Source organism: Metopolophium dirhodum, chromosome 4 (genome assembly GCF_019925205.1).
Source record: "Metopolophium dirhodum isolate CAU chromosome 4, ASM1992520v1, whole genome shotgun sequence".
NCBI lineage: Eukaryota > Metazoa > Arthropoda > Insecta > Hemiptera > Aphididae > Metopolophium > Metopolophium dirhodum.
In genome coordinates, this window is record NC_083563.1 from 38,622,062 (window position 1) to 38,648,631 (window position 26,570).

Sequence of the window (26,570 nt, forward strand, 5' to 3'; positions counted from 1 at the left end):
CTGGACATGGGTGCTTCAACGCATATCTTTTCCGATTCAAGAAGCGGAATGACGCAGTATGCATGTACTGTGACCATGCTTATGACGATGTGGAGCATACATTTTTCAAATGTGACCGGTGGTGGAGACTGAGAAGGGAAGTTGAAGTCGCTCTAGGCTGTGAAATTACGCCGGGGAAGATAGGAGCGGCCATGGTTGCTTCCAAGTCGAAGTGGGATGCGGTGGTCAATTTTGCAAATGCGGTACTGACGAAGAAGGAAGCGGACGAACGTGAGTTGCAAGCGGCTCAAGCAAATTAGCTCTACTAATTAAGTCAAATAAAATGTGGCTCGAAGAGCAAAGTTGTGGGGATAGAGCCCCACAGTAATATGTTCATTAGGTTGTTATGTAAGAGTTAGTGTGAGGGAGATTGGCCCTCCACTTCTCATATAAGTTGTCGTTTTTATGTCTAATAAACGATGGTCGGCAGGGGTAAGTAGTGTGTCACGCAAGCAAACAGTTCGCCCCTGTCGATCAGTGATAAAAAAAAAAAAAAAAAAAGTTAGGTTAGGTAAGTTCAACAGTAGTTCAGCGGTGGCTGTCGTGGCGAAAGGACGTGCCTTCGCGTCGCTCCTGCGAAAACGTGTTTTTTCCGTGGAAATAGTGAACAGTTTTTTACGTTTTATGCACCGATTGACGCATCATTAAATGTTGAATCGACTGGTGCAAACAGCGGACAAATCGGCACATTTCTCGCTGAGAAAACTCAATTTTTCGGTATAGACATTGTTTTGGCTATTGTGTTACGTAAGTAATCAATTTTTTCTTTTTTTTCGTAAAAAGTGCGCGTTCGGGCCGGTGTCGGTGTTGAGTCAGCTTGATTAAAACCCACCGCACCCTCCCGAAGGGTTCGGTGCATCGCGCGCCTCCCTCGGACCCCCAGGTGCCGAGAAAACCAGCAGGCTAAGTCCCTGCGCCGCCGAGAAGTTAGCGGCCGAAATACAAGTGCCACGCTCGCGCGCGGCGGCTCAAAAGACGCGTCTGGCGAAGACGAAGCCAAGGACACTTTCACCGTCGAGGTCCGACAAAGAACGGGTGAGTTATCTTGCATTTAAGTATTCCTCTATGCTAATACACAGCCGCCCAAAGCCGCCGGGTGAAAACGGTAATTCCGTTTAAACAGCTGTTTCCGAGCAAAACAGCTGGGATAGCGTTGTGGACCAACTATCGCCACGTGAACAGACGACGGGGAAATAATTGCGGTGTCTCTTGTTCCCCAACGTATCGGCGGGAATTCAAATTTTACGCCGCGTGCATGCGCGTGCGAAGATTATCGTTTAGGGGTATTACGCAACAACGAAGGGTCGGAGAGAGCTGGGGTCAACACTATATACACTAGTGCACTCTGGCGCACTACATATTAAAAGTGACCCTCCCCCCCCCGTTATTTGAGTTTTTTTTCAATTAAGTATATCTCGGCCAGGAATCATCCTAGAGGACCCGTTCTTGCGCCTTTGGGTTTGGATAACTGTCCGCTACAAGTCCCCTCCATAGTCGGTGGGTCTAAAATCCCTTCCAAGGAATCGGGACTTCCCACGAAGGGATCCTAACCAAATTTGGCACACGGTATCCAGAGGCCAAGCCAAAGGGCCCTGCTCAATTTGGAGCCGATCCGAAGGGTCCGGAAAAAGGGATTTTCCCCCCTCTGGGGAAGCTGGCGTCAAATTCAGGGATACTGCTAAATTGGAGTTTCGAAGCATATCCCCGAAGTTTTGGAGCGGCCGGGGCGCTCAGGGGCCAGCCAGCAGCGCTCCACAAACAGACCAGGGCGCCGATACCTTCGGATTGGGTGCCCCGGTGACTGTTCCTAAATAGACGACACGGATTTGGTCCCTGCACCACTTCACTTCTCGCTGCTGGGTGGATAAGTGGTAGCAGCAAATGGGGCAAGGGTCACCGGACCTCCCCCTTGCCATGGACTCCCCCGGTGCATCCTACATGGCTCTAGGTCAGCTAGGCCAATCTCTGTCAACCCAGGACGGGGGCCTGAAACTATTGTTTACCAAGGCCGCGGCGCTCGGGGCGACAAGGGACAAGCTGCAATCAGAGACGGTGAAAACCGCGCTCGACGAGCTCCTCGAAGTAATGTCCGCCATCGAGGACTGCAACAAAAAGGTAATTTTTGCATACAATGACACTAAGAGACTGATGAAGAAGGAAGAGGAGCAGAGGAGGTCGGGTGCGACGAACACTAAGGACATGGAGACCCAGTCCCCGTGTTGGTGGGACATCGTTGGCGCGCCAGCCCAGCAAGATACCCGAGGGGATGCCAGCTCATCGACAGCCGCACCACACTCATGGACCGAGGTGGTGAAGAAGGGGAGGAAACAGAAACCTCCCCCGGCAGGCCAGCAGTCCGCGGATTCTACAAAGGGGAGTGGAGTCGAGCAGGCCAACAAGGTGGACAAGCCCAAGCGCATCAGGAGGCGACCCCCGGCTATCATAGTAGACGCGACCAGTGATGATGACTTCCCGGCGCTCGCAAGGCGAATCAAGAGTGGCATGGACGACCAGTGTGATGCCATAACGAGAATGAACGAATGGCGGACTGCTCCTAGAGGTGAGAGGCGATGACACGGTGCTGGAATCTATTAGAGAGAAAGTTGCCAAATCCGCCGGACAGGAGATCAACGTCAGATTGCTGCAACAGAGAACGCTTCTTGAGATTCGTGACATTGATGATTGGTCAAATAAGGAAGACATAATGGATTCCTTCGAGAAGGAAGCCGCAATTTCTAAAGAAAACGTCAAGGTTATTAGCCTCAGGGCGTCGTACGGTGGCTCTCAGACAGCTTTAGTCCTCCTTCCGGCCAGTCAGTTGCACGAGGTAGTGAAGAAAGGACGGATGAAGATCAGCGTGGTTAACTGCAGGGTCAGAGAGGTGGAGAAGAGAAACGGGAGGTGCTTTAAGTGTCTGGCATTTGACCACGAGTCAAAGAGTTGCAAGGGGCCTGACCGAAGCAAATGCTGCAGAAGGTGCGGCCAGGACGGCTATTACGTTGTCGACTGTACAGCGGAAAGAGCGGACGCAGCAGCGTTCACGGAGGCCTTGAAAAAAGAGACACTAGGATACCAAGAGGTGATCACTGCCATCTGCAGCAAAGGGAAGGAGACCACATCTCAAGAATCAGAAACACGGTCAGTATGTTAAATATCATACAGATCAACGTTGACGGTGGGAGAAACGCTCAGGATCTCTTAATGGCTACAGCGAACGATCGTGGTGCTGATGTCATAATTGTCAGCGAACCCTATCGCAGTAGATCAGAAGAGGAAGGATGGTTTCCAGACAGCACAAACAAAGCGGCTGTGGTTATAGCCAACCCCATGACCCGGGTGCGAGAGGTCGGTCCTAGGAACAACGCAGGCTTCCGATGGGTTACCTTGGAAGAAGTCACAATATATTCATGCTACTGGTCACCTAACACTGAATATTATACCTTATTTGTTGACTTTTTGAACATGCTGGAGGGCAGTGTTAGGAACGCCAAAGGAGTCGTTATTGTCGCAGGAGATTTTAACGCCAAATCCCCAGTCTGGGGAGATCATAGAGAAGATCCCAAAGGACGAGCATTAGCGGACATGATGGCCAGCATGGACATGGTGGCATGCAACCAGGGAGACAGACCAACATTCTGTAGAATGTATAATGGAGGATAACCAAGGTCCCACATTGACATAACCTTCGTCACAGGAAGCGGGTACCACATGGTCCGAGATTGGGAGGTCCTGGAAGACTATACTGAGTCCCTGCATAAATACCTTGTATATAAGTTCTCAAGCGGAAAACAGGTAGAAATACATCAGCCTGGAACAAAGTGGGCATGGAGAAAGCTTGACAAGGGAAAACTGGTACAATACATAAATTCAAGCAACGTCAGTGAAGAAGAAGTAGAACCTGTAGCTGCATACACTGCGCTGGACAGGCACCTTGTGGGGGCATGTGACAGTTGCATGCCCAAAGGTCAGTACAGGAGGGGAAAGAAACCAGTATACTGGTGGAGCAGTGAAATAGCGGATCTGAGGAACGACTGCAAGAAGGCGAGGCGTAGAAGTAAGAGAGTGCGTCACAAATCGGTGGAGGTGCAGGAACAATGTCGGCAGGACTTCAAGACCGCGAGGAATACACTTAGAAAGGCTATCAGAAGCAACAAAGAAGCCTGCTGGAGGAACCTATGCGAGCAAGTAGAGAAAAACCCATGGGGTCTACCCTATAAATTGGTTACCAAGAAAATAATGGGCAAAAGACCGATTCCTGAACTCTCCATACCCGGAAGGTTAAACGCAATTGTAGAGGGATTATTCCCCAAGGATCCCAAAATCGTTTGGTCAACAGTAAACGGTTATAACCCATTCGCGGACGTCTCGTGCGAGGAGATCCGGGATCTAAGTAAGAAGATTCCGATGGGGAAGGCACCAGGACCGGACGGGGTGCCTGATGCAATAGTACGAGAAGTCACCTACAGGAGACTGGAGATCATGCGGAATACTTTTAACTGCCTACTCAGGAACGGCCTCTTCCCTACCCCGTGGAAGGCGGCCAAGCTGGTGCTCCTGCGGAAAGGAGACAAACCGTTAGAAAACCCGTCTTCATACAGACCAATCTGTCTGCTGAACACCATTGGAAAGCTGTTTGAGAGATTGGGAAAGGGGCGCTTAGAAAAGCACTTGATCGAGAGCGGAGACCTCAACGACAGACAGTTTGGTTTCAGGAAGGGGCGTTCCACGGTTGACGCCATACAGAAAGTGATGGAAACGGTCGAGAAAGCCGGATCGGGACCACTATACAAGAGGAAGCTGTGTGTGGTGGTAGCCTTAGACGTGGAGCAGCCATCGCCGTTATGAGCAGTATCTCGGTCGATACCATCGGCCAGCCATCGCCGGGTTTCAGATGGCTGGAAATCAAAGGGTACAGACTGTACAGCTGCTACATCTCCCCGAACGTGCGATTCCCTGAATTCGAAGCCTTCCTATCCAGTTTGGAAGTGAGCGTCAGGGGAGCCACAGGACCCATAGTCATTGCCGGCGATATCAATTCCAAGTCCCCAGAATGGGGCAGTCCAATCGAAGACCGGAGAGGACGGGCCTTGGCCGACCTACTGGCAGCTCTGGGGCTGGCCGTCCGCAACGAGGGAAACAAGCCGACTTTTGTCAGGGGCGCTTCAGAGTCACATCTTGATCTCACCCTTGTCAGCCAAGCGTCAGTGAGAAATGTAACTGGCTGGACGATTCTTGATGAAGAAGCCCTCAGTCTCCACAAATATTTATTTTTCAACATCAACGTTCTCCGAAGCCAACAGAAACCGAAGATCCAAAAAGACTGGGCTTACAGGAAGTTGGACTACGTTAAGCTTGACGAGAAGCTCCGACTAGGAACACCACTGATTTCGGATGACGCTGAAAGTGAATGCAACCAAGTGATATCCTGGCTCACGGAAGCATGCGACGTATGCATGCCCCGCGCCGGCGGTGGCACTAAGAGACGACCAGTTTTTTGGTGGAGCGCTGAGATAGCCGAGCAACGGAGGTCATGTCTCAAGGCGAGACGGGCATACACTAGGAAGAGGAAAAGGGCAGATGAGGCAGGCAGTGCTACAGAAAGAGACCATTTTAAGCAGCAGAGGAAGATCCTGGCCACCAAAATCGCAGAGTCGAAAGACAAACACTGGAGCGATCTGTGCGCTCAAGTAGACGGGGATCCGTGGGGGAAGCCATACAAAGTCGTAATGAAGAAGTTAGTGCGCAGGAAGCCCATTCCCGGAATGGAAATTCCTGGCCGATTAGACGCTATCGTAGGCACCCTCTTCCCGCGCAGACCGATTACCGAGAGAACAACAAGCACGATTGGTGCTGATGAGTTGGAAAGAACAAAGTTCACGGTAAACGAACTGCTAGCAGCAGCCCGCGGATTACCAAACGGCAAGACTCCGGGGCCGGACGGTATACCCAACGAGGTACTGAAGATGGCAGTCAAGACGCATCCGGGGTTCTTTGCAACAATTTTCAGCAGCTGCATCGAGCAAGCCTGCTTCCCGGCGGATTGGAAATTAGCGCGGCTAGTGCTGCTACACAAATCGGGCAGACCACTCGATAGCCCGTCAGCGTACCAGCCGTTGTGCATGTTGGACACAGTCAGCAAGCTGTTCGAGAAGCTGATAACTCTCAGGCTACGGGAGCACCTCGTGAAGTCGGGAAACCTCTCAGAAAACCAATACATAGTAAACTAATTTTGTTAAGTCTGTTTTGTTCTTTGTATAATTATCACTAATCACTATGTATTTATTTTAAATGTTAACTCAGTATTAGAATTTTAGAAGAATTACTTATTTATAATGAAGTTAAATATCTAGATAATTATAATAATTTATTAAATATAGGTATAAACAGAGTTTAAAAATAATATTTACAAATATGTTCTTGACAACAAAAAATAATTTACCTATATAATTTACTAACCTACACTTTTACATATCTTTGTCATTCAGTCATAGTTTAATGATTTGTACCCTATCTTATTAGTTATTATATTTTATATAATATTTGTAAGTAACCTGATTAATATGTTATAATAGTTTAAAGTTGAAACTAGTTGTTACCTTTATAAAATTATAACACTTTAAATATTCTGCATAGTTTTTTAATAATATAAAACATTTTATATTATTTATTTAATAATAAAAATACCTATTTGGCTATTTATATTTAAAAAAATTTGCTATAAATTAAAAATTAATTACATATTTTAAAAAAAGCATACTATAAAAAATTTTATTTTGAATTAGGTCAACTTAATGATCAATCCGCAAAAGAAGCTGGAATAGAACTAGTAGAAGTTAATAGTGGTAAAGCAAATATGTCAAATCCTTATGAAAAGAACATTAGTGAAATAGATCAACCAAAGAGACAAAAAACAAACAATCCACTAATGAATACATTTGTCATTCGAACAACACAGTATGAAAAAGAAAAACTTGATAACCAAGTAGCACGATTCATATTTGCATCAAATTCACCGTTCAGAACAGTCGAACATCCTCAGTTTTTAAAAATGATAAGTATGCTACGTCCTGGGTATGATCCACCAAACAGACATAAAATTGCCAATGAATTATTAAATGATGTATATGATTCTCTTTCTAAATTAATCAAACTAGAGTTGCGTGGAAAAACTGTTTGCATGGCTTTAGACGGTTGGTCAAATATTCACAATGAGTCTATAATTTGTGTTTGTGTTACTGATATGAGCGACGTTAAAAATGCTGTATACTTATTAGATACTATCGACACCAAAGACAATAGCCATACATGGGATTATCTTGTTCAATTGGCAGAAAACACTATTAAATTATGTGAAAGTTTTGGTTGCACTGTTGGAAGCGTTGTCACCGACAATGCTAGTAATATGAGTAAAATGAGAATGAACTTAGCTATGAGTGAAGGACTTAATAATAAACATATTATAACTTACGGCTGCTCAGCTCATTTATTAAATTTATTCGCACATGACATAGAAGCTGTAGGTGTAAAGAGTCATATAAAATCAATCTTTAAATATTTTAGAAACACACATTTCTTTGCTGCCAAATACAAACTTGAAGGAGGGAAGTATCTAATTCTTCCTCAAGATGTTAGGTGGAATACACTTTCAGACACAATTCAGTGTTATTTGGACAACTGGCACATAATTTATAAAGTGTGTGATGAGAATCGAACTGCGTGTAATCCTACAATATTTTCTAAAGTTAAAGATACAGAAATGAAAACAACTGCTAAAGAATATCTTGTGAAATTAAAAAAAATAAGTATAACATTAGACAAAGTTCAGGCAGATGGATGTACTTTAAGTGAAGCAACTCATTTATGGTTAGAATTAAAACAGTTTTTTGAACTTGAGGTTTGCAATGATTCAATGATTGAAAAAGTTAATATGAGATTTGATATGGCAGTGACAGAATACCATTTATTAGCTTATATTTTGGACCCTAAATATAGAGGAATAAACATTAATAATGATCAAATGGATTCCACTCTAGATTTTATAAATTTATACCACCAAGAAATTATGCCAGAAATAATAACATATCAAGCTGAAGCATATCCTTTTAAAGACTATCTTTTTAAAGAACAAACAGTCAGTAAAGTTACACCTTTAACTTGGTGGTTATCATTAAAAAAAAATATTTCTTCAGAAATGCTATCACTAGTTTCAAAGTTATTGACTGCTAGTGCTTCTTCAGCTGGAGTTGAACGCATATTTTCTTCGTATGGTCTTGTTCATTCAAAACTAAGAAACAGGCTTGGAATTGCAAAATCGTCAAAATTGGTTTCTATTTTTAAATCACTGAACAAAGATTTCACGTATGATTAAATAATATTTATTAATATGTTAAATAAGTAAACTATGTTATTTATATATGTTAAAGTTAATTACAATTTTTATTTTGTTAATTATTTTAGTAATAAGTTTTTCATATAATTTTCAAAGACTGAAAAGAAAACACAAAATATGTTACCTTTATTATTTATTTTTAAATGTTAATATTATAATAAAGTTTATAAAAATATATTCTGTAAAATGGTTATTATGAATTTTTATTTATTTTTTTTTTTTTGGACATTATTTTAAACTGTTTAATCAGTTTAAACTTTTTCCCTTACTCATTTCTGCCAGAAATTTCTTGGAAATATAAGCACCAGGTTTATTCACTGATTGCGTAAAATTATAAAATATAAATTAATTTGAAACATGAATATAATCTGTGGTCCGAATAACATATACATTTTTAAGAAAATTAAAATTCAGCTATTTTTTATGTTTAAAACACTTGTTTTTTTTATGTTGTTTTATTCAACTGTTTTAAATGATTAAAACAAATTGAAGATTGTTTTATTTAGTTGTTTTAAACATGTTTAAAACATGTGTTTAAAACAAAATGTTTTAAACAAAACAACTCTGCCTGGTACCGGAGAAAACACGGAGAGGTTTCCTACCACCTTAGCTAGATACTGACGGGCCATGGGTGTTTTGGAAATTACCTAAACAAGTACTGCAACCTGGAGTCGGACGCGTGCGCGCTATGTGGAGAAGCCCACGACAGCCCAGAACACGCGGTCTTCAAGTGCGACGCTTGGTACCGCTGGAGACGCGAAGCGTGTGTTTACTTAGAGGTGACGGAACTCACGGCGGAAAACGTGATTGGAGTCATGCTTGAGTCCAGGGCATCCTGGGAGAGAGTAAGCCAGCTCTTCACCAGAATCATGATGCACAGAGAAGAAGAGGAGAGGAGAACCCAACAGAGAGCTGGTGCATGAAACGCGTACGGGAATCCAGACCGACTGGTCCAGGACACCGGGTCGTGAAGAGAAAACAAAAAGGAGGCTGACTGTCAACGGAAAGGCACGCACCCGTGTACCACTCCCCCGAAGTTTTTTGCGTACGACCGAATACCCGCGCCAATCTTTGTGAAACTAGTGCCGATCACTTCATATCGACTCCGCCGTTACGCAAAGACATCGCGCGCGTAAATCGGTTTAGCCGCGCCCGAGAAATCGTGATTTCAGTGTCCGAATTCCGCCGTCCGCCACCGACGAAAAAAGTTCGACAAAAAAGTTCGCCGATCCACCCGATTCAGGTCTCCATCGCTTCAGCTGCCAGCCACTAAGCGAAAAAGCCATCGCGCGCGATCGTAGGGCTAAAACTCATCGAGAAACGGCGATTTAAGCGCACCGCGCTTGGCCGCCCGACCTCACGGCCACACCAGATCCACTGGTGCTCACCACCCAAACACCGCACGCACCCGTTCGATACACCAAAAAATCCGCACCGCCCGTGCGACGCCCGCGAACTCAAACGCAAAAACCGGATCGCGCGTTAAATGTACGGTGACAGTCCGGTCACAACGCGAGTTCTAAGTTCAGTTTTGCTGCAAAAACCAGCTCACCAGAACTACAGTTGTTAAGTATAATATCGGCTGACAAAAGCGACCACCCAGCGACGACCAGACGTCGCACGTCCTGGTCCATCAGCTGATCCGGTCCGCCTCGTCGAGCCCGAATTAATAAGACTCCGAGCGGGCAAATCCGACCTCAAGGGCCTAGGTGAGTACACTATACATACACCCCCATAAGAATAACACGGCCGCCCGTACTATCACGCGGCCCCGCTCCCCGTGATAACGGATTTTGCCACCGCCATCGGGCCGGTCGAAAATCCGTGACGTTCGCACCAACATCAACGCGACGCGAACGACACACGACACGAACGTCATTCGGTCAAAAAATCGGAAAATTTGAAAACGCCGGTGTGCGAGAACCCGCGCTCAGAGAGCGCTTCGGAAAACAGCCACGTGGCTGGGGCAGCAGCCCCACCCCAACGCGAAAGTTTTCCCCTCACCCCGTTTTCTTAGAACGCCCGTAACTCAGCCCACAAAGGTCCCCCGACCCCAGGACTCGGGCACACGGCCCAGAGGCACCTCCCGGACGAGGTCCCTCCAACAGAAAAAAATCCAAAAATCCCCCCCCCCAAAATTTTTTTTTTTTTTTTCCCAGGCCTTCGCGACCCCGGTTTAGGTTAATTAGCCATGGTCAACAGCATCCCAGACTGCTGGGACATGGACCAAGACCCGACTGACAACCCGCACAAAAGGAAGGGGTCAAGCGCACCAACGCAAGAGAGCAAAGCCAAGAAGAAGCTGGCCAAAACCTCCAACGCTCCGACCAACAGCGACCCAGGCAGTCTTCTCGGAGCTGCCACCGACGCAACCAAGTACGCGTGCGAACTGGTCGAAGGCCTCGCCGATGAATACCAACACAAAGACCAGATTGGGCCATGCCTCAGCAAAGTGGCCAAAGCCCTCGACCAGGTTTGCAAGGCACTGTTCCACCTGGCTATGGAACGGCACGGTGCAACACCCAACCGCAATCCAAAAAAAGTGGACGCAGAGACAAACACCGAAAGCGCACCACCAACTCCGCTGCCACCCCCAACTCCACACCACACCGGCGGCGATCGGCCTAACAATGGCAACAGACAACAACAGAACAAAAAGCACACCAAATCGAAGCTCGACGCCAGGACCCCCGCGCGCAACGCTGCACCACAGAAAACGCCCATCCCGACCGTCGAACCGACCGCGCCGACCTCAGCCGAACGCGAAGAAGACAAAGACGAGCCCTACACGCTCGTTGCGAGACCCGCCAGGAAACCAAACGCCCCCAGAACACAGCCCGTCAGGAAAACCCACCAACGACCAGCTGCCGTGCTCTTCAAGGTCCCCGCAGGCCGGACCTACGCCGAAACACTGCGCGAAGTCAGGGGCACTGAGATCGACTTTGACGGCATGGGAACACATGTGACGTCCACGAGGAAAACGTTAAAAGGCGACCTCCTCGTCCAACTGACAAAAGGTGCTAAAGCCACAGCGGCCACCTCCATCATCCGCGACCTACTGGCACTGAACTTGGTCGGATCAGTAGTCACCAGGCTTCGGCACACCGCCGAAGTGGAGATCACTGACCTACACGAGGTCACCACAAAGGCAGAAGTCCTGGCTGCGATCCTCAAGGTCTTACGTGAAGAAGACCTCCCATCCGCAGACGACATCAAAATCACCAGCCTATGGGCCACCTGAGACAGCCGCCAAATGGCCACCGCCACCGTTCCCGTCGCCAACAGACGACGTCTGACATCCATCCGCGTCGGATGGACCCAGTGTCGCGTCCGCCCGCGTAGACCCGAACCAGCACGGTGCTATCAATGTCACGGCTTCGGCCACTCCACACGGCAATGCAAAGGATCCGACCTCTCGCACGCCTGTAGACGATGCGGCCAAAAAGGTAACACGCAGGCCATCTGCACTGAGGGAGAAGAACAATGCGTGGCGTGCGACCGCATGAAAGCTCCACGCGTACCTCACAAGCCTGGCTCCGGGGCTTGCGCCGCCCATCGCAAAGCCATCTCTGAGATGAATGCCACTAACCGAACATGATCACGTTTCTACAGATAAATCTCCACCGGAGCGCCACTGCCCAGAGCCTGGCTCAACAGACCTCCGCCTCCATCAGCGCTCAGGTCCTACTCCTATCGGAGCAGAACAACTGGAGTCCAGCTCGGGACGACCGATGGACAGTCAGCACCGACGGAACTTGCACAGTCGTCTTAACGCCTACCGCCGAATTTGTTGCAGACACCTCAGGTTTGGGCCGCGGATTTGCCTGGATCCAGACGCGCAACGTCAGAACTTATAGCTGCTATTCCTCCAGAAACGACTCCAGCGAAAATTACATGGCCTTCCTCGGTGACCTCGAGCAGTCAGTTCGGTCCGCAGACCCCAACTGCACTCTCGTCATTGGAGGCGACTTTAACGCCTGGTCCCACAGTTGGAGGTCAACACGGAACGACCAGAGAGGCGATCTACTATCAGATCTTGCTGCTAGTCTCGACATCCTCGTTGGTAACAATGGCTATGTCCCCACGTACGTTAGGTCGAACGCGGAGTCCATCATAGATGGCACATTTCTCCGCCCTCGATCTTCCCTCTCCATCGCAGACTGGAGGGTCTTGGACGAGGTTGAATCGGCGAGTGACCATAGATACATAAAATTCCGGTTACAAAGGGCTCAGAAACGGCACGATCCTCCCGAACGACTCAGAGGGTGGTCCTACAGACGCCTTGACACGGCAGCCCAGAGCTCATCCTCCCGCAGGCAGGAAGCAGGTGCACTGGTGGAACGAAACCATAGCAGCGTTACGCGTCGAGCACAGTAGGTCACGCAGATGCTACCACAGGGCAGCCCGAAGACGCGAGCCCACTGAACAGCTGCAACTTCTCCGCGAAGCATACAAAACCAAGAGGAAGTAGCTCCGAACATCAATCAGAACCGCTCAGGCCAAGAGTTGGTCCGATCTCTGCGCCGCCGTTGACTCCGACCCTTGGGGACTTCCTTACAGAGTCGTTTCAAAACGGATAGGCCGCAATCGACCGGGAATCGAATCGCGAGGTAGAGAATCGACAATAGCCGATCACCTCTTCCCAAATCACCCACTCACTGACTGGCATCACACCCCGCTCCCTCCGGAGGATCCCGAGTACGACGATCAAGTTACTGGGCCGTTCACCATGCCTGAACTGCAACTATCCTGTAAGAGACTTCCTCCCGGCAAGGCAACCGGACCAGACGGCGTCCCAAACGAAGTCCTCGCCAAAATAGCAGCTCTCAAGCCTCGCGTTCTTCTCGAGGCCTTCAACACCTGCCTGGAGAAAACCACCTTTCCTACCAAATGGAAGCAGGCAAGGTTAGTACTCCTGCACAAAGGACCTTGAAAACCAATGGCAGAACCAACCAGCTATAGGCCACTCTATATGTTAGACTCGGCTGGCAAGCTGCTGGAGAGGCTGCTGCTGTCAAGGCTCGACCAGCACCTCAACCGCACGGGCCGCCGATCCCCAAATCAGTACGGCTTTCGGTCTGGCAGGTCAACGGAAGACGCTATAGAGCGCCTACTCGAGACGGCCCACGGTGCAGCCTTGGGCGCCGTCCAGCACCGGGATATTTGCGTTGCCGTCTCGCTGGATGTAAGGAACGCCTTCAACTCGGCCCCGTGGCCTATGATTGACGCCGCGCACCGGGGCAAACTGGTTCCCCCTCGACTAATCTCGATGATCAGATCATACCTCAAGGATCGCTCCATCCTCGTCGGTGAACTTCTGCTCCGGAGAGACATGACGTGTGGCGTTCCCAAGGGCTCAGTCTTAGGGCCGGCTCTCTGGAATGTGTTCTACGATTCACTTCTAGACCTGGAAATGCCCCAAGGCGTTCAACTCGTTGCCTTCGCAGACGACGTCTGTGTCCTGGGGATCATGAGGACCGGCCAGGCAGCAACAACCCTGATGAACCCAGTCCTAGAAACGGTGTCAATCTGGATGAGGCAAAACGGGCTAACACTCGCTCCTCAAAAATCCGAAGCAGTGGTTCTAACCCAGAAGCGCAAATACACAGATCCAGAACTGTTCGTCAACGGACACGCGATACCTGTGAAGCAGTCCATGCGCTACCTCGGCGTGCAACTGGATTCGCGGCTATCGTTCACGGAACACATTCAGCAAGCTTCCCAGAGAGCCACTGACAATAGGCAGGCTGATGCCAAACCTGGGCGGACCTTCACAGAGCAAAAGGTCACTGATCGCCACCGTTGTTAACAGCAAGATGCTGTATGCGTCCCCGACGTGGGCCTCACGGGGCACCAAGACGGCGAAAAACCGGGCCGAAATGGCGAGGGCCCAAAGAAAAATAGTTCTTCGGATCACAAGATGCTACCACAACCGTCTCTGCGGACGCCTCCTCGCTGCTGTCGTCGATGATCTCAGCCGACCTGCTGGCAAATGAGAGGGGAAGAATTCGTCTTCAGCTCAACGACCAAGATGACGCCACCGCCACTCCTACGATTAGGAAACAGGAGAGGGAAATCTCCTCACGTGCGTGGCAATCGCGATGGGATCGCGCTACTACCAGCGGACGATGGACACACCGCCTGCTCCCGGATGTGATGCGCTGGTTGAACAAACCACCACTAAACCTGACGTATCATCTTTCCCAGGCGCTAACCGGTCACGGTTGCTTCAAAAGCTACCTCCAAAAGAGGGACCGGGTGGAGGACAGCTACTGCGTCTACTGCGTGAATCCCGACGACACAGCCGAGCATACGCTGTTCGCTTGTCCGAGATGGGAGGACGACCGCTCGCGCATGGTAGAAATCCTGCGAAGATCACCGGCGCCCGAAGACGTCGAGGAAATTCTGTTCGGCCCCCGACCCGACGCATTACCAGACGACGCATCAGCCAGGTCCAGGCTACACGCGCAGGCACACATCAATCGGCTCGAGCTCATCGCCATGATCGAGTCAATCCTGGGGACCAAAGAAGAAGACGAACGAGAAGATCAGCGAAACGGCTGACTCACACCGGGGACTCACGATAAACAACTGGACAGACCCTCACACTATTCGCTACCGCGAGTCGTCGGAGGTGTCACCAACCACGTTGTTCATCCCCCCACCTGTGACACCACGGGCGGGACGGCTATCACGGCATCGCTGGACAACTGGAGAACGAGACTGCAAGGGCGGCGGACTCGGGTCGGCTCAGGAAAACATCAGACACCCACACACAACCTGTAATTGTAAACATAAATTTGTTGTCATGTATAAAGAGGGGGGTAAGTCGGGGTATTGTCCCATCTACCTCCCTCATGTATGTATAAAATGTTGATTATCAATAAACGATGGCGGCGTCGCGGAAGTAATGCGAAAGCTGTCCCCGCGACGCCGTCGGTTCAAACAGAAAAAAAAAAGTCTGGCTCCGACCACAAAACCGACAACACGGACCTCCGTACCGCTCCCATCGTGTTTTTTGTTTTCTCGAAAAACATCGAACCGATCCGATCGAATCCGGTACCCATCGCTGCGTCTTGTCTCCGCCGTCACGCAAAGACATCGCGCGTCAAATTCCGTCAAAGTGCGACCGAGAAATCGCAAAAACAGTGCGCCGAGATCCGCCGCCCGCCGCTGGAAAATATTTCGTCTGAAAATATCGTCCGATCCACGCGTTCGAGGTCTCATAATCTTCGTCTCGCACCAACTAAGAGAATAAGACATCGCGCGCGACCGTGAGTTCAAAACCTAGTGCATCACGGCGACTTAAGCCCACCGCGGCTGGCCGCCGATCGCACGGTCACTCGCCACTTCGCTGACACTGGCGAACCGACTACCGCACACACCCGTTCGATACACCAGTCGTGCGCATCTTTTGATGTACTCAGCGGATCTGTAGCCCCCCGTCCGATCAAATCCGACACCGATTAACGACGGTTCCGAGTTCAGTGCTACCGAATTACGCAAGCGTCAAAAGTTCACGTAATCTAGCCAACCGCGACTTCGAATCAAAAATTCCGACCGCGCAAAGTGTGCTCAGTGTCCGTACGGAAGTTTTTTCAGCTCGTTCGCTCGTTTTGGTGCCGATCTCAGTGCACCAGGTCAAGTTGAGCCACCTCATTAAACCGCCCAGAAAAGCGTTCACTAAGCGACTACCAAAGGTCCCACGCTGAGGTACATCAGCTGATTCGACGCACCCAGTCGAGCCCGAATTAATAAGACCTCCAGGGGGCAAATCCGGCCAAAAGGGCTCAGGTGAGTGCACTATTAGTTCAGCCCATAAGGTTAACACGGCCGCCCGTACTATCGCGCAGCCCCGAAAGCCGTGATAACGGATTTTGACACTGCCATCGGGTCGGTCGAAATTCGGATTTCGCCACCGCGATCGCGTCAGCCCGTTAGAATCCGGAAAACTTGAAAACGCCGGTGAGCGAGAACCAGCGCTCGGAAAGCGCTGCGGAAAACAGCTACGAGGCCGGGGCATCGGCCCCCAACCCCACGCAAAAGTTTTCCCCTCACCCCGTTTTAAAAAAACACCCGTAACTCCGGCTCCGAAGGTCTTACGACCCCAGGACTCGGGCACAAGGCCCCGAGGAAACTCCCAGACGAGGTCCCCCCAACAGAAAAATCCGAAAAATCCCCCCCCTTTTTTTTTTCCCCTGTACATCACGACACCGTTTTTTCAGGTTAGCTAGCCATGCCGTCCTCAGTCCCCGACACATGGGACATGGACACGGAAGAAGTCAACCCGAAACACAAGAGAAAGGGCTCCAGCTCATCAACCGAAGAACCGAACTCAAAAAAGAAGCTTACCAAGACAATCGGAAATAAGCCTGCCATCAAAACCAAAGTGCCGACCAACATCGACAATGACAGCCTACTTGGTGCCGCGGCCAAGGCTACCAAGTACGCCTGCGACCTCGCAGAAGGCCTCGCCGACGAATTTTACCACGATGACCAGATCGGGGCGTGCATGACCAAAATCGCCAAGGCTCTCGAACTGGTTTGCCAGGCCCTGTCCCAACTCTCCAGAGAGTGACAAGCTCTAACCGTCGCCGACAACCAACGGAAAGAAGACGCTGCCACCAACGCCCAGCCTGCGCCATCGACTCAACCACCACCCGCTTCGCACAAACCCAAGGGAAACAAACGCCGAAGAAACAGCAACAACAATAAATCCCGCAAAAATGACTCAAAGACCCCGACCAACATCACTCCTGCCTCAGGCACGCTGATCGAGATGGTCGCGCCAGAAAAGCAGCCCGAAACGGTGGCCATAAACCATCAGAAGAGTTCACCCTAGTGGAGAGGCCCGCCAGAAAAATCAACCCCCCCCCCAGGACCCAAACGGCCAGGAAAACGGTGCAGAGATCTGCGGCCGTCCTGGTCAAGGTCCTCGAGGGCCGGACATACGCCGACACCCTGCGCGCTGTAAGAGCAACCGAAATCGACTTCGAGGCCATGGGTACACACGTGACCTCAATGAGGAAGACGCGAAACGGTGACCTCCTGGTGGAGCTCACCAAAGGTGCTAAGGCCACAGCAGCCACCTCCGTCATCCGGGACAAGCTGGCCGAAAATATGGTTGGATCTGTAATCACCAGGCTCCGGCACACCGCCGAAGTAGAAATAACAGACTTAGACGAAGTGACTACGAAGGACGAAGTTTTAGCCGCGATCCTCAAGGCCTTACGCGAAGAAGACCTCCCCTCCGCAGAGGAAATAAAGATAACAGGCATATAGGCAACTCGTGACAGCCGCCAAATGGCCACCGCCACCGTTCCCATAGCCATCAGCCGAAGTCTCACCTCGATACGCGTTGGCTGGACACAGTGCCGGGTGCGGCCGCGCAGGCCTGAACCAGCTAGGTGCTACAGGTGCCACGGCTTTGGCCACTCCACGCGACAGTGCACCGGTCCCGATCTCGCTACCGCCTGCAGGAGATGTGGGCTCACAGGGCACAAGCAGGCCATCTGCACTGAGAGTGCCGAACACTGCGTGGCGTGTGACCGCATCAACGCAGCACGCGTCCTGCGCCGCCCGTAGAAAAGCCATCAATGAGCTACACTCCTCCAACAACCGAGTATGATTAATTTCCTACAGATTAACCTCCACCGGAGCCCCACAGCGCAGAGTCTGCTCCAGCAGACCGCCGCTGCTACCGACGCTCAAGTACTTCTCGTATCGGAATACAACTGGAGCCCTGCGCACGGCGTCAGTTGGGTAGTCAGCGATGACCTTTCTTGCGCGGTCGCTCTCACGGCGTCAGCTGACTTCACCCCCGGGTCTACGGGGTCCGATCGAGGTTACGCATGGATCCAGACTCAAGGCCTCAGGATTTATGGCTGCTACACCTCGCAGAACGATTCCGAAGCTAACTTCGAATCCTTCCTCATGGATATACAAGATACGTCCGCTAAGCCGACCCGCAGCTTGCAATAGTGGTAGGAGGCGACTTTAACGCCTGGTATCGAGAGTGGGGGTCAGCTCGGAACGACGGAAGAGGCGACTAACTGGCAGACCTTGCAGCCAGCTTGGATCTCCTCGTCGCTAACGTAGGCACCACTCCCACCTACTGCAGAGTCAACGCCGAATCAGTAATCGACGTTACATTCTCCCGCCTCATCGCGCCGGGTACTATTCGCGACTGGAGGGTGCTCGACGATGTGTATTCCGCCAGCGACCATCGCTACGTCGCGTTCACCCTAGACAGGGCATATGAAGCGGAAGACATCGGTGGCCCCGTCCCCAGAGGCTGGTCCTACCGTCAACTAAACCCCGGCGCTTTGGCTGCATACCTCGCCACTTCCGCTGAACCCGTCGTACGCGATGAAACCACCGCATCAGAGGCGGTCGACTCACTAATCGAATACCTCGAGGGCGCTTGCGATTCCTGCATGCCCCCAAGAACACCTCATAGACCGGGCCGAAGAGAAGTTCACTGGTGGTCGAACGGCTTGACCTCCCTCCGCAGCTCGACCATCAAGCTGCGCAGAGCTCACCAACGGTCCTCGCGCAGGCACGACCCTCAAGGTACCGTAGACGATCACCGCGAGGCTTACAAGTCAAAACGGAAGGAGCTCCACAACGCCATCTGCGACGCGCAGTCCAAAAGCTGGGCACGGCTTTGTAAAGCCGTCGACGACGATCCTTGGGGACTTCCCTACAAGGTGGTCACCAAGAAGATAGGCCGAAGTCGTCCAGGGATCGAAGCACGCGGCAGAGAAGCGGCCATAGCCAATCACCTGTTCCCGGATCCACCGCCAACAGTCTGGGTCCACGAGCCTCCATTGGCCGACGACGAACGACAAGGCCATGAGTTTACCATGGTCAAAATCCTCACAACCTGCAAAAGATTACCTGCGGGTAAGGCTACGGGGCCCGACAGCATACCAAACGAGGTCCTACTCCACGTATCGCGACTCCGTCCTCAGGTCTTATTAAAAATTTTCAACGCATGCCTGGTCCGCAGAGAGTTTCCAGCACGTTGGAAGACGGCCAGACTGGTGCTCCTCCACAAAGGACCCGGGAAGCCGATAGACGAACCATCGAGTTTCAGACCACTGTGCATGCTGGACTCTGCCAGCAAGCTGTTGGAGCGCCTTCTGCTCGACAGACTCAACCAACATCTCGACGACACTGGTCAGCGGTCAGAAAACCAGTACGGCTTCCGCAATGGCAGGTCGACCGTCGAAGCAATCGAGCGAGTGCTCCAAGCCGCTCACAGGGCGGCCACGGGCGCCGTTCAGCACCGGGACATATGCGTGGCCGTCTCGCTAGACGTTAAAAACGCTTTTAACACCGCGCCATGGAGGAAAATCGATGCCGCGTTACGAGCAAGTCAGATCCCCCCATACCTGAACAACACCATTCGATCGTACTTCGACGGCAGAAAACTCCAGGTCGGCCAGTCGCTGCTCAGCAGAAACGTCACGTGTGGCGTCCCCCAGGCTCGGTTCTCGGACCAGCCCTGTGGAACGTCTTCTACGACAAACTGCTGGATCTGGATATGCCGTCGGGCGTCCAACTAGTGGCCTTCGCCGACGACGTGTGCGTCGTAGGCATCGCCCGCAACGGAGAGGCAGCAGCGACATTACTCAATCCAGTGCTGGAAAAGGTTTCAGACTGGATGACGAACAACGGACTGAAGCTAGCCCCTGCAAAAACCGAGGCCGTCGTCCTAACGAGGAAGAACATTTACATCGACCCGGAGCTGTTCGTAAAAGGTCACACGATCCCAATCAAACCTTCCATGCGGTACCTCGGCGTGGAGCTCGACACGCAGCTGTCGTTCACGAAACACGTATTATTTTAGTGACTATAATGACACATTTTGAAATACTTCAAACACCATCAATGACATTTTGAACAAGAATGTCATAAATAAATCAAGAGGAACTTTTTAAACTTAAAGTTTTTATGTGTTATTCTTCTTTAAATCAAGAAACAAAAGCAGGTATTATCTCTAATGTATGGCTCACATATTTAAAATTTCAATCGGTACATTAGTATTTATTTTAGGCGATTTTATTCTACTTTCTAAGTTTAAAATCGCTCTCCTTAAAAATTGAACTTTTTGAGATATGACGTTGTTGAAAGGAGTGAGCGAGATGGACAGTGAGCAATGATCTCTCTTGCGCAGTGGTCCTCACGGCTTCAGCGGACTTCGTACCCGAGGCGAAAGGGTCCGGCTTCGGCTTCGCCTGGATTCAAGGCCGCGGGCTAAGGATTTACAGCTGCTACACCTCCCGCAACGCCACTGATGAACAGTTTGAAACTTTTCTTGACGACATGCATCAGTCTGTGCTCGAATGTGATGCCCGAACTCACGTGTTGATTGGCGGCGATTTTAATGCCTGGTCCCAGGAGTGGGGATCCGCACGCAACGACCAGCGAGGAGAACGTCTCTCAGACCTCGCGGCCGGTCTGAACCTCCATACTGAAAACATCGGCTCCAAATCAACATACCGGAGGATCAACGCCGAGTCTGTAATCGACGTGACATTCTCACTCCTCGTCGCACCAGCCACCATACGCGGATGGAGAGTCCTGGAAGAAGTTGAGTCAGCCAGCGACCACCGCTACATCGAATTTACTCACGATCCTACACCTGACGTGGATGACACTGGTGGCAATCACGCAAGAGGCTGGTCATTCCATCAGCTGGACGCCCAAGCACTGGCCGCACACCTCAGCAATACGGTTAGGCTGAACCCTACGTCGACGAAGACACCACGGCGTCACAGGCAGCTGAGCAACTCACCGCCTATCTGGAGGCAGCCTGCGACTCCTGTATGCCTCCAAGGGCTTCGCGGAGACCAGGAAGGAAGCAAGTACACTGGTGGTCAAAGGACCTCTCCGCACTCCGTTAATCAACCACCAGGCTACGCAGGGCTCTTCAACGGTCTGCTCGGAGGCACGATCCTTGTGACGTCACGGACGCCCATCGCGAGGCACACAAGGGTATACGTAAAGACCTACGCAACGCCGTTCGTGAAGCTCAGGCAAAGAGCTGGTCTGAGCTATGCAAGGCCGTCGACAACGACCCATGGGGTCTACCGTACAGGGTCGTGACCAAGAGGATCGGCCTTCAGCGGCCAGGTGTCGAAGCTCGCGGAAGGGAGGACTCCATAGCCGACCACCTGTTCCCGAACCTCCGGCAACCGACTGGTCACTGGAACCCCGACTCACGGAAGCACACGCCCAACCTCAAGCCGACCAGTTCACTCCGGAAGAGCTACGGGAAGCGTGCCTTAGGCTTCCCCCTGGGAAAGCTACCGGACCAGACGGGATTCCAAATGAAGTCCTTCTCCGAGTTTCCAAAATCGCACCGCAGGCGCTGCTTAATACCTTCAACTGCGGCCTCCGGAGGAACGAGTTTCCAGCACTATGGAAAACCTCGAGGCTCGTATTACTTCACAAGGGCCCGGGCAAGCAGATAGAAGACCCTTCAAGCTACAGACCCCTGTGCATGCTGAACTCCACGGCCAAGCTCCTGGAGTAACTGCTGCTGATCAGGCTCAACCAGCACCTCGACCTGACCGGACAAAGGTCGGAAAACCAGTACGGGTTCCGACACGGGCGATCCACCGACGACGCAATCGATCGTGTAATCCGCGCAGCCCGGGGAGCCGCATCCGGCGCAGTCCAGCACCGCGATCTTTGCGTAGTCGTGTCTCTGGACGTGCGCAACGCCTTCAACTCCGCCCTGTGGCCGCGGATCGACGCTGCTCTCCGCGAAAGGCTGGTCCCCCCACACGTGAACCGCATGCTACGATCCTATCTGGAGGACAGGACCCTCCTCGTCGGAGAGGCTCAAACACCGAGGAGAGTAACATGTGGCGTTCCACAGGGCTCCGTCCTAGGCCATGCGCTATGGAACATTTTCTACGAGGAGCTCCTGGACACGGACATGCAACCTAGAGTCCAACTTGTAGCTTTCACCGACGATGTGGCCGTAATCGGAACCTCTCGGACCGGAGCATCCGCATCTGAACTACTTAACCCAGCACTAGACACGGTCTCGGATTGGATGCGCGACAACGGGCTCTCGATAGCTCCCCAGAAATCTGAGGCCGTCGTCCTGATCAGGAAACACAAATTTGAGGATCCACAACTGCGCGTGGAGGGCCACGCCATTCCCGTCAAGCCGGCTATCAGGTATCTGGGCGTGGAGCTGGACACCCACCTGTCATTCACGACGCACATAGCCACCGCGTCGAGAAAGGCCACCGAGTCGGCTAAAGCCATCGAACGACTGATGCCCAACGTAGGCGGCCCGGCCCAGGCAAAACGAGCTCTGCTGGGGTCAGTCACCAACAGCAAGCTGCTCTACGCGTCCCCTACCTGGGCATCAGTCGGCATCAAGACAGCCAAAAACCGGAACGAGATGGCCAGGGCGCAGAGGATCACGGCACTCCGCACCATCAGGGCCTACAGAACCGTGTCCGCTGACGCATCCTCCGTTCTGTCGTGCATGTTGCCCGCCGACCTCCTCGCCCACGAACGGGCAAGAGTCAAGACCCGGCTAGAAGAAGAGGGAGAACAACTAACGACCACCGCAATTAAGAAGGAGGAAAGAGCGATCACCACATCATCGTGGCTATCCAGATGGGACCGGTCAGCAGCCGGCCCGGACGCCGTCGGACGCCGATGGACTCACCGGCTGCTGCCCGACATCGCACGCTGAGTGACTAAGCCCACGATGAACCTCACATACCGGCTGACCCAGGCACTGTCAGCGCACGGCTGTTTCCGGAGCTATCTGCTGAGGTTCAACCGTGCCGACGACAGTTACTGCACATACTGCATGAACCCTGAGGACACGGCAGAGCACACGCTCTTCGCTTGCCCCAGGTGGGAAGACGAACGTGCAGTCCTGTCCAGGATTCTTCGGCGCCCACCAGAGCCGGGGGACGTGCAGGAACTCTTGTGCGGCCCACGGCCCGACGACCTACCCGACGAACCGACACACCGGCGTAGGATCCTGGAATAAGCCAAGACCAACAGGATGGAGTTCGTGGTGATATGGGAAACAATTTTGAACACCAAAGAAGCGGACGAACGCGAGGAGCAGCTGCTCCACTGAAGGCAGCGGACGATGGAGAACGGACGGCCGACAATCTTCAAAGTCGCAACAGCGACACGTCGGAGGTGTCACCGACCACCGTTCTCCATCCCCTCACCTGTGACACCACGGGAGGGAAGGCGATCACGGCATCGCAGTACACCGGGGAGGACGAACGAGTCATCCAGGGCGCCGGACTCCGGTCGGCCTGAGAAGACGAGCTAGGTCAACACACAGGCTATGTTTAAAAATAAAATGTCATGTAAAAGGGGGGGTAAGTCGGGGAGTTGTCCTGTCTACCCCTCCCGTATGTATGTTAATATTGTTAATTGCTTCAATAAACGATGGCGGCGTCGCGGCAGCAATGCAAGAGCAGTTCCCGCGGCGTCGTCGGTTATAAACTGAAAAAAAAAAAAAAAGGTTAGGTTAGGTTAGGTTAGTAGGAGTCAGTCCGCGTAAAATAATCAGTCCGCGTAAAATAATAGAGTCCATGTAAAATAATTCAGTCCACGTAAAATAATTCAGTCCGCGTAAAATAATTCAGTCCACATAAAATAATCAGTCCGCGTAAAATAATAGAGTCCATGTAAAATAATTCAGTCCACGTAAAATAATTCAGTCCGCGTAAAATAATATCAGTCCGCGTAAATACACGCCATAACGCGAATTCTTTGTTTTGAGATTACTCGACTTTGGTTGACCTTACGACTTAGGTCTAAGGCTTTCTAAAATTGTGTTGTTCAGACAAATCGATTGGTACCGGTCCCCACTGTGTGCTATGAAAATTGCGAAATTTTATTCTTTCATGTGAATTATTCTCCGCGACTCACCAAGTGGCCCACAAGGCACAACCAGCTCAGCTCACAGGACGCCAGGACTCAACACCCGCCGCCGTGAGCCAAACAACGGGTGAGTAATTATTAAATGTATTAATAATACTAAGCCGAGCGTCGGTCAGCACGCTAGCCGCGTAGGCACCGTGCGAAACAAGGCGGCGGCAACGCCATCCCTCCCCTCCTCCCCCGACGCGGATCCCAGCAGCCCGCGCACCCGGCTGCGCTCAACCCACGCAGGAGCACGCCACCCAGCGGCATCGGACAACATGCCCGAAAACACGCTCCCTGGTGAACCCCCCAAGATTTACATCAAATCGGCATTCGGTGATCAGGAGTACATACTGGGACAGGTGTACACCACCGCCGAGGGCGTCAACTTCATCGTTGATAGGCAAGGGGCCATACACAGGGTAGCACCTCCAACCGAACCTTTCACAAAAGAGGGGTCCAGGAAGAGGACCAACGCCTACACGGAGCCCGAAACTCCGGATACCGCACCTGACACCACTCCGAAGACGCCACTCACCAGGGATGTACATCACGCCATCGTCCACAGGCTCGGCGAGATGGCCAAAGCTCTGGCTGGCAGTCCCCTAGGTGAAGGAGTGAACCAGCTGCATGGCATTCTTTCCGCAATCAACCAACGCATCTTCAACTCTGGTCCAAACGAATCGACGGTTGGCCTCCCGGTCACCTACGGAGGCGTTAAAACCGGGACCCAAACCAGCAGGACCTCTCGCCCAACCCTAGGCGGGACTACCTCCACCACCGAGCCATTAGCAATCACCCCCGTCACCAGCATCCCGATCACCATGACGGCTGACCAGAGTCCCGTGCCCCAAGTGCAACCACACCGAGGTAAATTCATCCATGGAGGTAGACCCTCAGAGCACCTCTATGAAGAAGAAGCAACGTCAAAAGGCACCACGGGCAGCGAAGTCAGGTCACACTGGATCAGAGCCCAACAAGCTCTCCAAGACCGCAGCTTCTACCCCCAACGCAGAGGCACCATGGTAGGAAGTGGTAGGAAGAAAAACCCAGAAGTCGGCCAAGGCTGCTGCTCCGCCCGCCGACGGGGAAGCCAATTTCCCAGCCCTCCCTCCGACCACGCCGGCGCCCAGGAGACTGCCTCCACACCGGAACGCCGCCATCATAGTCAAAGTCCCGTCTGGCTCTACTTACGAACACACAGTCAAGGCCATCCAAGGGTCAGGCGTCAACCCCGACGACTTTGGGGCCACTGTAAACGGAATTCGAAAGACAAGAGGGGGCGACGTTGTCCTGGACCTGGGGAGGAGCCTCAAGTCTAGGGAAGCGGCCTCGCCTGACAAAGGGCCCTCTCCGAAAAGCTAATTGGGCTGCAGGCCTCCTTAGCCAAGGCTGGCACGTGCGTTGACATGGAGGTAATCGACGTAGAATCTACCTCCACTGCTGAAGCAGTTCTTGAGGCTGTCAAAAGCGCCATATTGGCCGCCAGCAAGGTAGACACCGCGATTGAGACTGCCACCAGCCAGATATCTGTTACCTCCATTTGGAGGCTGAAGAACGGGCAACAGGTAGCTACGGTCAGCGAACCCAGAGTTGCTAAACCTACAGAGGTCACTCGCGTCAGGGTCGGCTGGACCAGCTGCCGATTCAGACTACGCCGTCCTGACGCCACCAGGTGCTATAAATGTCACGGTTTCGGCCATTCCCAAAGCACCTGCACGGGTCCCGACCTTAGGGACTCCTGTCGCAAATGTGGGGAGAAGTCTCACAACGAAAAGGACTGCACTCGCGACTCCAAATGCGTAGCCTGTGACCGCGCTGGCCTGAATTCGGGCCCCCACAGACCTGGTTCGGCCGCCTGCGGAGCTAGGTGTACTGCTGGATCCTGGCGCTCCGGCAACCGCCAATATGATTAGCTTCATCCATGTAAACCTCAACGGGAATTGGTCAGCTCAACAGCTATCTCCGCGAACGGCTGGGGCACCCTACCTCAGCAGATGACGTCAAGGACATCTTATGCGGCACCGTCTCTGAAGAACTCCCAGCGGACCCTCAGAAAAAGGCGATCGCTCTCAACGAAGCTGAAGAGACGTTTAGGATCTTTTACAAAATGGCGATTCAACGCCGCCGTGACCTTTGCGGCTGTAATACCTGTGGCACGTTCGCGCGCAGTGGCCAAAAAGACGCATCTAGAGGAGACCAATTCGGGGAC

The 26,570-nt window shown here is 51.8% G+C and overlaps 2 protein-coding genes across 2 annotated transcripts; both read left to right on the plus strand.

The window, feature by feature from the left end:
• The first annotated feature begins 20,758 nt into the window (after positions 1-20,758).
• LOC132943647 (uncharacterized) lies at positions 20,759-21,909 on the plus strand. Its single transcript, XM_061012669.1, has 2 exons — positions 20,759-21,300; positions 21,351-21,909. The coding sequence occupies exons 1-2, from the start codon at positions 20,759-20,761 to the stop codon at positions 21,907-21,909; spliced, it is 1,101 nt and encodes a 366-aa protein (XP_060868652.1).
• A 3,858-nt stretch (positions 21,910-25,767) lies between these two features.
• Positions 25,768-26,274, plus strand: LOC132943648 (uncharacterized). The gene has a single exon (XM_061012671.1). The coding sequence runs from the start codon at positions 25,768-25,770 to the stop codon at positions 26,272-26,274; it is 507 nt and encodes a 168-aa protein (XP_060868654.1).
• The last annotated feature ends 296 nt before the right edge of the window (positions 26,275-26,570 follow it).